The following is a 12937-nucleotide window of genomic DNA, read 5'->3' on the forward strand; positions in this document are numbered from 1 at the left end:
TCCGTAAATAACGATAAAAACATCTTGCTATCGCTATTCGTGCTATCAAGCCTAGATTCAGCCTCTAGTAAGATGGTTTCAGCTTGTGACATCCTAGCCTCATCCGCTGAGACTCTTGCCCATTTAAGACGTCTGCCACAGTTTGAGGGAAGAATCTCATGTGAAGCTTTCCATAACTGATTAGTGGTTTCTTGAGACCCAGTTTGCCAGGGGACAGAAATGGTTAAAGCGAGAGGGTTGTGGTCGCTGTCACAGGTCTCTATAACCTCCATGTCTTGATGATATGGCCAGAGGTTATAGTTGAGCATAACAAAGTCAATTCTGGATGAGTGGCCCGTCCTATTGTATGTATGGGCACCCATGGGATCTGATTTAGAACGCCCATTCGTTGCTCTCAAGTTATGCTCCATGCAAAGAGCATTTATATCGATCGCCTTTTGTGTCCATTTAGGGATCGGTTCGAGGTTCAAAATAGGGATGCCCCTCCTGTTATCCTCCTCGTTGGTATCCAGAATATCTTCTTTGGCTAAAGGCTCAAAACAGCAATTAAAATCGCCTGCCAGCAGGACGAGAGAGTCGGCGTCACAGGCAGACAGGTAGTTACTTAAGCCTAAAGAGTTTAGAGATCCTCCGTTCCTATTGCCCCTTAAGTAGAGATTAAATAGTTCTAGTTTCCTTCCCCCTTTGTAGTGCACTGTTAGCCATTGAAGGTCAGGTGTTTCGGTGGTCCTTTGAGAAACACTGAGGTCTAGTGCTATGTTGATCCAGATGAAAAGACCACCGGATGGGCGTCCTTTAGAACCTTGGTGACATACAGCCGGAACATAGAAGGTCGAAAACCCCACTCTATGTCTAGGTTCCTGGCACCATGTTTCCTGTAGCAAGCAAATGTCATAGGGTGCCAGGAAGGTGTTCCATTCCGGGTTATCAAAGTTACGTGTAAGGCCAGCCACATTCCAGCTTAAGACCCTCAGTGAAGAATCGCCTGGGGAGGCAACTCTATCAGGCAGGTCGATCTCCATTGGATTAGATTGTACTGGAGGAGGGGGGATCGAACAGGGGCTGTCTGGCCTCGTTTCCACTCTTTTGCAATCTAAAATGGCCATTTTGATCGGTTCCATGGCCCGGGGCAAGAGAGTCAGAAGCCCGGCTTGGCTAGTTGGAGGGCCGTTGGTTGGATTTCCAATTATGTCTATAACATGTGGAGACAATGCTTTTTCTAGTTGTGGGCATGCTGGGAACATAGAAAGTCAATCGACCTCCTCCAGGCCTCCAAATCTATTGTAGGTTGAAAGGCCATTCCAGTGTAAAAGAGTATTCTTTTGCCTCATGGGATGGGTGTTCCATGGGTGGTGCTGCACCAAGGACCAGTTATCCGCTTGGGTATGCAATTGACGTGGGGGGTAAAAATAGGATAGCGGCCTTGGTATGACTAAAGAATCTTCACTAGTTGGCCAGGAACAGATATGGTGCGCCGTATGTGGGTCTTCAAAAGTTACAACTACACAGTCCCCTTGCTTAGATTTCTTGGTTGGGCCCACCCAGGGTATTCTACGGACCATCATTACTCGGCTTCTTTTGCCATTGGGAATCGGTCTGTTGACGTTAAGCCAGTGCATAGTTTTATTTTTCAAAGACCAGTGGTTTTCGTGTTGGTCAGTGCCAATCACAGGGACGCCTGTCAACACGACCACATAGTCATTGGCCTCTGGTGGAAGGTCTATATAGCCTCCTCTAAAATTTTCTTTTGGACGAGGACCCTGGGTTTCGGCAGGCTGGGGTCTGGCGGATGCTACCAGGTTTGGATTTACTTTTCCAGGCTTAGAGTTCCGTGTGGGAATCTGCGGTTTGGTAGCCTGAGGTTTAGCGGTTATGGAAACTTGATCCACAGCCACAGTCCTCGGCTTAGGAACAGGCCTTACAGCAACAGGTACTGGTGGGGGGTGCTGCTCAGCTTGCAAAACAGGGGCTGGCGAAAGTGGGTCAGATAAGGACACGCCCTTGTTTTCCAGACTTCTCAGGCCAAGAGTGGCCAGAGCAATAATGCTCTTCTCCATCTCGAGTAGATTGTTTTCTATCCTAGACAATCTTAAGTCGAGTGGTGAGAGAAGTTTTTTTAATGTTTCCCAGACTTGATCTATAAATTCCTTATCATTCCTTCCCTGGTCTTGTACCTGCGCCCCCTCGTCTACTGGGGTGGTGTTGGCTGGACCCTCTCCCATACTTTGGCATACTGACTGTGTGCTCGAGGAACCCTCAGGTAAAGCATTACGTGCCTGAGTGTTGGTCATTGTGAGCTGGTGGGAGACTGCGACCTTTGCCTTTTTACGAGAGTAGGCTGAGCGTGATTGGCGTTTTCTTTTGGGTTGTGCACCACTAACACGGGAAGTAGTTGGGAATACTTGGGAAAGGGGATTAAGGGTGGGGGTCTGGGCGTGAGAAGGTGCAGCGAAACTTAGCTCTTCTGTAATGCGTGATTGTTCTAAGGGCGGAGTGAGGGTGGAAGTAATCGGGGGCTGGTGTAAATCAACCTGGGTGGTAATACTATTTGGGCGGGCAGGGCGTGCTGGAGTGACAGCAGAGGCTATATGTCCTAAGGATGATTTTTTCGAGAGGGCAATTACCTCGGACAGCCTACGTACAGCTACCAATTCTAGGGATACCTGGGTTTGAAGTTTAGATATTTCTTCATCGATGGCTATATTTGTGCGGGTGATGAAGTCGTCCATAGGGCCACAGATTTGTGAACCACCTTTGGAGGCTTTGCTACGTGTCATCCTAGTACTCATGGTGCTTACGATGAGATCAGGGTCGTCACTCGACTTACTAACTAGGGAGCTTCAGTTTAAGCTAACCTGTCTCAGCACGATGATACAATAACAAGCAGGTTAGGAGCAATAAGGGGGGTGGGCCAGGGCCGTCCTCTGCCGTCCTCGAACGGCCTCAAACGGCCCGCTCTTAGCCCGGTCTTCGCCCGGCGCCGACCCGCGCGCGATCCCGCGTCGCGGGAGCTCCCGCTGGCTTTATGCGCCTTCAAGCGCGCTCTGATTACGTGGGCGGGTTCGTCCCGCGAGGGTTGCTGGGAGCAGTAGTCTCCCTGCGCACAACGGCCGTGTAGGTGGAAGATACGGCAGCGGCAGGGAGACGCTGTGGTGTGCAGGTGTGGGCGTCCTCCGTTGGTGCAGGGACAGCGCGGCACAGAGAGCAGGTAGGCTGTGTGGCAGGTTCAGCAACAGACTCAAAAAGTGACCCCCGCTCTGCCGGGGCTCCCGCTGGCTTTATGCGCCTTCAAGCGCGCTCTGATTACGTGGGCGGGTTCGTCCCGCGAGGGTTGCTGGGAGCAGTAGTCTCCCTGCGCACAACGGCCGTGTAGGTGGAAGATACGGCGGCGGCAGGGAGACGCTGTGGTGTGCAGGTGTGGGCGTCCTCCGTTGGTGCAGGGACAGCGCGGCACAGAGAGCAGGTAGGCTGTGTGGCAGGTTCAGCAACAGACTCAAAAAGTGACCCCCGCTCTGCCGGGGCACCCGCTGGCTTTATGCGCCTTCAAGCGCGCTCTGATTACGTGGGCGGGTTCGTCCCGCGAGGGTTGCTGGGAGCAGTAGTCTCCCTGCGCACAACGGCCGTGTAGGTGGAAGATACGGCGGCGGCAGGGAGACGCTGTGGTGTGCAGGTGTGGGCGTCCTCCGTTGGTGCAGGGACAGCGCGGCACAGAGAGCAGGTAGGCTGTGTGGCAGGTTCAGCAACAGACTCAAAAAGTGACCCCCGCTCTGCCGGGGCTCCCGCTGGCTTTATGCGCCTTCAAGCGCGCTCTGATTACGTGGGCGGGTTCGTCCCGCGAGGGTTGCTGGGAGCAGTAGTCTCCCTGCGCACAACGGCCGTGTAGGTGGAAGATACGGCGGCGGCAGGGAGACGCTGTGGTGTGCAGGTGTGGGCGTCCTCCGTTGGTGCAGGGACAGCGCGGCACAGAGAGCAGGTAGGCTGTGTGGCAGGTTCAGCAACAGACTCAAAAAGTGACCCCCGCTCTGCCGGGGCTCCCGCTGGCTTTATGCGCCTTCAAGCACGCTCTGATTACGTGGGCGGGTTCGTCCCGCGAGGGTTGCTGGGAGCAGTAGTCTCCCTGCGCACAACGGCCGTGTAGGTGGAAGATACGGCGGCGGCAGGGAGACGCTGTGGTGTGCAGGTGTGGGCGTCCTCCGTTGGTGCAGGGACAGCGCGGCACAGAGAGCAGGTAGGCTGTGTGGCAGGTTCAGCAACAGACTCAAAAAGTGACAAAGATTACATGATTTTGATGTGTTAGACACTGTTTTCTTGGTTTGCATGCATGTCACACAGGGGGAAAATGAAGTATAAATTTACAGCTCCCTGCATGCTGTTGGCACACAGAAGAAGTTCCACTAACTTAAGGCTATCTACAGGATCACTTGCATCAAAATGGCATGAGAAAGTGCAGGAATGGATGGTGCTAGAGGCGCTGCATATGTCTAAGACTTTGAGGGATCACAAAATTGGTAATGATAAAACTGAATGGAGAAAATTGGTGAGGGTGATGTTATTCCACCGGATGCAGTTCTGCATAGGCTTCTGTTTTCCGGCTAAGCACTAGTTGTATTTGTTTTCATAGTTTTGCGTATGACCATAATAAAACACTGTCCAAAAATAAAAAGACCATCCATTGATTACATAAAGATGCTTGAAAAAGATGAGACCAGACAAAGTGAACTAAGGGCATTGAGGGCTTGCTTCACTCTATCAGGACTACAGGTCTAGTGTGTACAGAGAAGGGTGTTCCTATGAAAACCCCACTGCACATAAAGTTGCAGAAGGAATCATGCCTCTCTAGACATGTTTTCTACTCACAAATATCGTGCAAATATTTTGGCAAGCCCAAAACTTTTAGGAAGTGCACCTCCAAATTAACTGCTTGGGGAAGACGGTCAGAAGTGTGCCTTACAGGCAATTTGTTACAATTGACAGGCAGTCTTCTAAGAGACCTGTTTTCTAATCTAGATCGAACCACGCTTATCAATTGTATGCTCAAGGTCAACAATGTTTAATCATGAGTTAGTTTTGCCTTAAACTGCTACTTTGATAGGAAGTTCCACTTTAAGGGGCACTCGTTGGCCCTGAGGCTCAAAAGAGGACACAAGACATTGCAACATTGAGACCGCATTCTAAAATCGGCATCAGAACAAGACTAAATTGTGTGATTCTCAGCAAATCACTTTATGTACCTATGCCCCATTTATGTGAAAGGTAAATATGTATTTTTAATGTACAGTCTACTGTCTCGAACAATCACAAATGTCATGCCCGACATCTCCTAGAACTAGACTCCACAGAATGTGCTTTACTAGACACAGCATGTCATTTTGAAGACGATCTTGCCATAATAAAAATATGTTGTCTGTAATATGCACTGATGCACCTTCGGCCCTTGGCACTTGGAACAGCTAAATTAAAACAACGTTGATTACGGTCTTCCGACACTGCTAGGTGGTAACGCAAAGGGCATGCTGTGCTGGCAACCCTTCTCTGTAATGTAGGAGTTTCTTGCAACATATGCCAAATCTGTGAGTTAACATTCCAGCATAGTAACAAAGTGGAAAAGCTGCATTAAAGTTTGTAATTTGTTAAGTTAGGCACCTGATATTTTCTAAGAAGTATGCTGCAGCACTTGCAGTCAAAGCTAATGTCATGAGTGAGAGACTGGTAAATGTGTTTTATTAGCTCTTTACAGACCAGATTCCTCATTTGCTTAGTGTCTATGTATGCCAATGTAAAGATGTCTCAGAGGGGGAGTACTAGTAAAAATAAAACCCCACTTGCCTTCAGTTTGCACATGAGACAATGTTCCATTATCACTGTATTAGGCTATTTCTGAAAAGAAAGCAGTGGTGTCTGTAAAGGGAAAATATTAGAGTTGGTTTATGATGAGACACCACATTCCATTATACCATATTTCTGAAGCACAGAAGAACGTCCAAGAAGTGCTGTTGGAGACAAGAAGGGAGCAAGTGATACTCTAAGAAGTGCCAATATTGTGCCTATCTATGGATAGAAAGGCCTCTGGGTAGTAAGTCCGTGGGTCTTGAGACAAACCCTGGACATGGCAGTCTATGGGCCTGCGCCTTATTTCATTTCTATGGGATGCTGTATGACAATTCTTGAGGGTAGGAATTGGGATGGAGCTATGAACATAAGAGTCAAGATAAAGTAGCCATCATATTTTAACACAGCCTTTTTGCCTTGCACTAACTTTTTTCTCATTGAGTCAGTCTTAATGAGTGTTTACCTTTCTGTAGTGGATGAATCATCAGAAAATTCAGTTTCTGCAGAACTTTTCCTGATGTTGTTAGACCGCCAAGAAGATGACAATGGAAGCTCTTCTGAAGACATAGGTCTTGGTCTTTGCCCAATTCCTGAGGGCTGCTGTAACCCTGCTGACTGCTCTTCAGTGCTTAGAACAGCTATCAGGGCTCTGATGGTTGCTTCATCGACCTGAGACCAAGGCTTTGATGGGGCACGCATTCGACGCAAAAACAAGCTATGCCATTTCTGACGTAGTTGCAGAAGCAGGCTGGCAGCCTGTAATGTAATATCAACAATTAAATTAATCTGAATTAATATATTTTGCAATCAATATCATTAATAACGTTTAGCAAAAGCATAAACCTGCTACATCAGAAATGAGCAGCATGCAAGTCAAGAAACAAAAACCTTTGCTAACTTTCTGTTTAACACATTTAGCATAGCAGCACCATAATATAAAATAGAACTGAAAACACCATAAGGCTTGTATTTTAAACAAAACTGAACTATAAATGCATTAAAAAGGGTACGCTATGGGGGAGCAGTTGGATTGGGATAGTCATCTTGGGACGCATGCACTGTAGTCAGCTGTGCGGTTAGTTCATCTTCATAGAATGTAGTGCAGTGGATTCATATTTCGAGGATGCGATGCAGCGGGTTAGCATCCAATGATAAAGAATAGTGCAGTTAGCTAGTGACCTTATGACACTAAGATGCAGTGCAGTGTGAGGAATGAATGTCCCTAGAGTACAGTACTTTTTCATGTTCCTGGGATGTAATGCAGTGAATTACTATTGCTAAAAGGTAGTGAGGAAAAGTAGCATCCCACATGATATAATACAGAGTGAAGCAATCTTTCCATCTCTATGGCTAATAATGGGAAGATCATTAGTCGATCTAACAATAAATAACTGGCTTTGCCTTGTTCTACTAACCTGCTTGGACCTCCAATCTGGAAAGTGGCATATCTGGTTTCTCTCCCCCATCGGTTGCCACTCCCTTACTTTTCTCATCCCTTCACACCCACTTCTTTTTTGGTGAAAAACTCGAAGTCAGGTGGGCTGCGGGGGGGGTGGAGAGAGGTGGGTGACTGAGCGGCACTCTTACCTTGGTCATGGGGGGGCACCTCGGCCTCACTCACTAAACTGCTGAGGGCGAGACTGGCTGGAGGTCAGGGATGTCTCTGCCAAAGCCAAGAAAGAAATGGTGGAATTATTGCAGCTGGCGAGGCTGGACATAGAGACCCTGTGAGGGAGAGGTAGCCCTACTCTCATTAAAGCTTTTAAGCTCAGTGTCAGCATTTCCCCCAAAAATGCAATATGTGCATCAGGGGGACTGAACATCGCCTGAGAACCCAGTCAATTGCAGCCATGCATAGCGATGAATGGCAACACTGTTGCCTATAGCTCATCCAACATAGTAGGTGGTGTCAAATACACAATTTTGAATTTGGCCACATCACAACCATAGTGGATAACCTGCGAAAGGATTGGTCAAAGGTCTTCCGGTACACCAGGGAGGAACTGTGCTACAGAATTCTAAAAAGCATAAGCGTAAACAATAGGTCTTGATCGATCGCAGGGCAAAACTGGCTGATGAGAAGAGACGTTTTCCAAATGTCTTCACTCGATTTGATTTCCTGTCAGGGGTAGTCATAGAAAAATTGGTTGGGTTGGTCAGGCTGGTGGAAGCCTGCACCAAGAGACTCTCTGTGGAAGGGTGCTGCAACAAAAGGCCGGGCTATCCAAACTCTTTATCTTCCATTCCTGCCATTTTGGGACTAGGGGCCATTGTCTCGTTTGGGGGTAGTACGACAGAGTGATTGACTGCTTTGAGAGCCGTAGTATTGTTATTAACATTGCTTGATGTCCAGCCGGTCATTCTACCGAACTTATCATGGATTTGCAAATATATTCATGCTATGATTGGAATGCGTTTAAAGTCTGGTACAATTATCGTTTCAGAATGTATTTTGGGTCGATTGATCACTTTTGTAGAAACTGGATGTTGGCATCCCTGCCCCTTAAGACATATGACTACCCATATGTGGGACTAGAAGGCATACATTTTCTATTGAAAATAAAGTCGGCATCCCATTTGAGATATATAGAGAAGTGGTTCTGTCGGGAGAGTGACAATTTCTTTGTTCAATGTAATTAAATATCTTTAACATGCAATTTTTAGTAGCAAGCATTACAAGTTTTATGAAAGCTACAGGTTCGTCAACACTTTTCAAGAACCAAATTGAAATATGTGGAACACACCACAAAGACAAAATATTTTTGGGTCAGAAATGACGATTGTATTGTATGGGTATTATGTATACATATTAATGAATATGGCTGTCAATAGAACAATACAAAACACGGTGATAAAGTGATTGAAGTGCAGGAAAGGTGATAAGTGGAAAAAAGTGCTATACATAAACTATACAAATAGGTAACACATAAGACAAACATCTGTTATGTTGTACTGTCCATTCCTCAATGCATGAATACACGACCCAAGTGTGACTTTATACTGGGGAAAGGGAAGCTGCATGGACTAGTGTGACTGCAACGTCGACGTTTCGACCCTGGGCGGAAGCACAGCTTATTATGCATCAGAGACGGGTCTTCATCAGGAAATAGTGCAATTTTTCTGACTAGATGCCAGTAAAAGCAACAGGTGTAGCAAAAGACATATTGGCTGTGTTTTTTGTTTGTTCATGTCATGATTTATGTAAAATAAATTTTCTATCTTAATAAAAAATTTAAATATACAATGGTACTCAAGGAATAATAATAAATTTGATTCAAATATCACTTACATGTTCATGATGAGACAAACACCGTTTTGGAAATGGTATTAAAAAAATAATGATCAATGTGAATCAAATATCTCTTAAACATTGATAATTACAAAACAATGGCTTGCTAATAATGAGATTAATATATTGTAACTAATAAAATTAATTTTGAGACTATGGAATTGTATTCTCTATTTTCTTAAGTGCTTCTTGCTGGATTTTTATAATAGTTACGCGTATAATGATAGCAGGGTAACTATCATTTAGAGAACTCCTAGTGCTAGACATAATCACTTAACCTCTTTTTCCGTGGTAGTTTCAATTTCAGATTGAGTTCAGTTCAAAGTCTTCAGCACCTGTGGCTACAGACAAGTATCAGTGCGGAAGAAAAAGTGCAGGAAACGACAGAAGTGAAGACAATTGAAGAAAACCTTTGCCTGTATCCCCCCAGTCCGACTTAGAGGGCCATACCACTGCCTCCACCCACAGAAAAAAAGTTTGTTTTCCAAAAGGCAGCTGGTACACTTAAAAGTGTACTATGGCACTCAGTCCAGCAGTTCATGAGTCAGAGAAAGAGCTGCGCAGAGGACCCTATGGAGTTGTGACATGTTTTTCAAACTCAAGGCTCCAAATCCCCCGAACCCCCCCCCCCCCCACCCCGGACCCAAAATCCAAGATAAAATTGGAGCAAGGACACCATCTGTGCCCTATATTGGGTGCCGTGGTCCCTGTACAAAAATGCTTGGCTGACCTCAGGACAGCCCGAGCCTGAACTGGCCACAACAGAGTGGGAGGTAGCACAGTGGCAGAGCCTCCTGCTGGGAGAGAAGATTGTAGATTCAACATCAAAAGACCTTTTTTTCACGAGGCAGGCAAGGTATGTAAAAGGAGGATGGGGAATTAAATCCAGGTGGTATGTCGTAATGTTAGTGGAAAAAAACGTTGAAAATGCACTTCAAAATGGTGCCCGAATTTGTTGAATTCAGGATTGCTTGACTTTGTTGGGTGGTTCAAGGTATTGCCATCTGATCCTGGGCGCAATTGTAAATCTGTTGCGCTATCCCAAGTAACACCTAGGTATAGATGTCTCATTTCATTTTTGTTTAGACAACAGTTCCCTGTGATGATGTTTGTGTGCATTCCATTCTTTATGTTTTGCTTCAAAGAAGATTATATCCCCTGAAGGGCACAGCCGGAAATGCATTAGGATTGTTGAAGTAGCACAATTAAATATTATGTGGCTATTACTGTTACTGATCTCACATTCCTGGGTGAGTACCCATGTATCATGAATTATGATTAAAAGATACAGATATTCTGCCATTGAAGAATCTTCATTTACTTTATCTAAAGGGGTTTGAGGGAGTTCCCTATCTAGGAGTGTGTAGGAAGCTGGCTCTGTATATTCTATACCAAAGTGAGGTATAGTGTGCACAGAGTCCAGTGGAACCCCAAAGGTAAGCAGAGGGAAAGTTAGATAGAACCTTACTCTCTATTTGCGGTAGTGTGGTTGAGCAGTAAGGCAGTATCAGAGGATTGTGTTATGCATTTGTTGTACACACTCAGTCAGCAAATGAATTCACACACTCAAAGACTGAACTTCAGACTAATTGTTTTGTATAAAAATATTCTTTTAGTTATTTCATTTCTAGAACCAAGCACGCCTGGCACAGGTAAGCAATAAATACTTTACAGTAGTAAATGTTGATTGTAAAACAGTTCAATTGCAATTGTAAATGTACTATGGTTAGACTTAAAGTATTGTTTCAGAGAAATGCAATCAGTTGCAAATACAGTACATAGACTTGAATGAGATTTTCAGTAAAATGGCAGGTAAGTTACTTTTGGATTACTTTTCTTACTCAGTGCTGTATGCCTGGATGCAGCACTGGGAAATTGCCTATAAACAGGTGAGTAAAAGCGTTTTTGTTAAATCGTACCATTTTAAAGAATTTCTTTAGGTTTCAAAACTCCACAGAGAAATTTTTCAGGAAAAAGTGTCAATGTTATCCTATAGAGAAATTATGGTTATCGGTTTTTAGGTAAGTATTCGGTAGTGGGAGTTGAGGTTCTGGGGGTAGACTCAGGGGTCCCGCAGGGTCAGTGATGCACTCTTGTTACACCCTCAGCGGCACTATGGAGGCCGGGTACAGGGTGTTGAGGCCCAATGTTATCCAATGGGGGATAAGGGGCCTCCGGTTGGAGGCTTCTGACAAGCAGGCCACTGAGTTGTGGGAGCAAAGCTCCTGGACTTTAGCTCAGGGCAAATGGAGAAACAAATTAGCACCAAAGGTACACCATCAGCAGCACTAGGGCGGCCGGGTGCAGGGTGCTGTTTCGACGTCGGATGCCCCGTTGTTTCCAATGGAGAACCTCCGGTTTGTAAAAGCACTGCAGGCAGGGAGACAAAGGACTTCTGGGTGCGACCACCACTTTGAGAGGTAAGTTGGGAAGTTAGGTGTTGGTTAGTCACCGTCGGTTTGGGCACACAAGACCGTGGGGTGTCGGGTGCAGGGGTGCCTTTAGGGGTCAGATCTTTCGTTCCAGCTCCTGGTCGCGGTTAGGGGGGGGCCTTCTGGATTTAGGCTGCAGGCGTCGGCAGGAGGCCTGGGCAGGTCAAGGGTCGCCGGATCTCGGTTCAGGATAGCCTGGGTGACCTCCTTGTGGTGTTTGCCAACTCGAGCTTGGGCCGTGGACGGCGAGTTCAGAGTGGGGCGGATATGCGGTCTTTGGCTTCTGCCAGAGGCTGCAGTTGAACAAATCCGGTGTTCACGGGAGAAGCAGTCTTTGGAAGTGAAGGCAGGAAGGTCCTCCGGGGTGTTTGAAGTTGCTGGCTGCAGGACACACCGGGATTTTGCAGGAGCAGGTTCGAGGGGGAGACAGGCCGGTAGGGCTGGGGCCAAGTCAGTGGGCGTCTTCCTCTTGTTAGCTGATGCAAGGCTGTTCAGTCCCTCTTCTTTTCTTCTTGTTTCTTGTCTGGATCTGAGGAAGCAAGGTTCAGGGGTGCCCATAAATACCAGATTTAGGGGTGTTAGTGTTACATGTAGGTAAAGGGCAGGGACCAATGGGTACACCCCCTATTATGTCACCCTCCAGTGGGAGGGGGTCATGTGCCTGTCCCTGGTTGGCTGAGTCACCCCATCTTCAAGATGGCGTGGACTGAGAGTTGTGCTTCGCCTCGCCTCCTCCACCTGAGGGGTGGAGTTGGCAGAGGTGGGCACACCTCTCTTCCTCACTTGTTTTCCCCGACAGTTCTCCCGCCCAAGGTGGTGGTCAGAACCAGTGGGGACCAGTTGCTGAAAGCAGCAATTGGCCTGGGGAAGCTAACAAAGGCGGCAAGCCTTTGAAGCTTCCCCTTCTTGAACCCTGCCCATCCTGGGGGAGGAGGCATGGCACCTCGTCCCTGGATGTGCAATGTTTCAGGCCCCAGAGAGCTGCAGGCTCTCGACCCAGGGGTCCAGAAACATGTCTGGTGGTGGCAGCTGAAAGCAGCATCTCAGCCTGGAGACTAGTGGTGGGTTACAGCTAACACTCCCCAGCACATGTCCAGTACAAGTAAAACATTACAATTAAGCAGTGTGCTAAATAGCACAATTAATATAACATAGACAATATTCTTTTCTCTCTCTTCTTAGTTGTTTAATAGCGTTTGTTCTGCTTTTGTCAGTGTGTTCTTGTCATAACCCCTGCTTTTAAACCTTGTCAAGACGCCCTTCTTGCATTTCTCAAACTCTGGGTCAAAGCTACAGTTACGTCTCACTCTGACAAGTTCACCATAGGGAATAGAGCGAATTTGATGAGAGGGATGTACACTTGATGCATGCAATAAGGAGTTGCATG

General features: G+C 46.6%; 1 protein-coding gene across 8 annotated transcripts in view; it reads right to left on the bottom strand.

The window, feature by feature from the left end:
* The window catches only part of YTHDC2 (YTH N6-methyladenosine RNA binding protein C2), a 1174422-nt gene that overhangs the window by 326630 nt on the left and 834855 nt on the right, over positions 1–12937 (bottom strand). For all 8 annotated transcript variants that reach the window (XM_085632632.1, XM_085632630.1, XM_085632634.1 and 5 more), the window contains exon 26: positions 6293–6585. In XM_085632632.1, coding sequence (XP_085488758.1) covers positions 6293–6585 — 293 coding nt within the window. The remainder of the gene's footprint in view (positions 1–6292; positions 6586–12937) is intronic.

This window comes from Triturus cristatus, chromosome 2_1 (assembly GCF_964204655.1).
Source record: "Triturus cristatus chromosome 2_1, aTriCri1.1, whole genome shotgun sequence".
Lineage (NCBI taxonomy): Eukaryota > Metazoa > Chordata > Amphibia > Caudata > Salamandridae > Triturus > Triturus cristatus.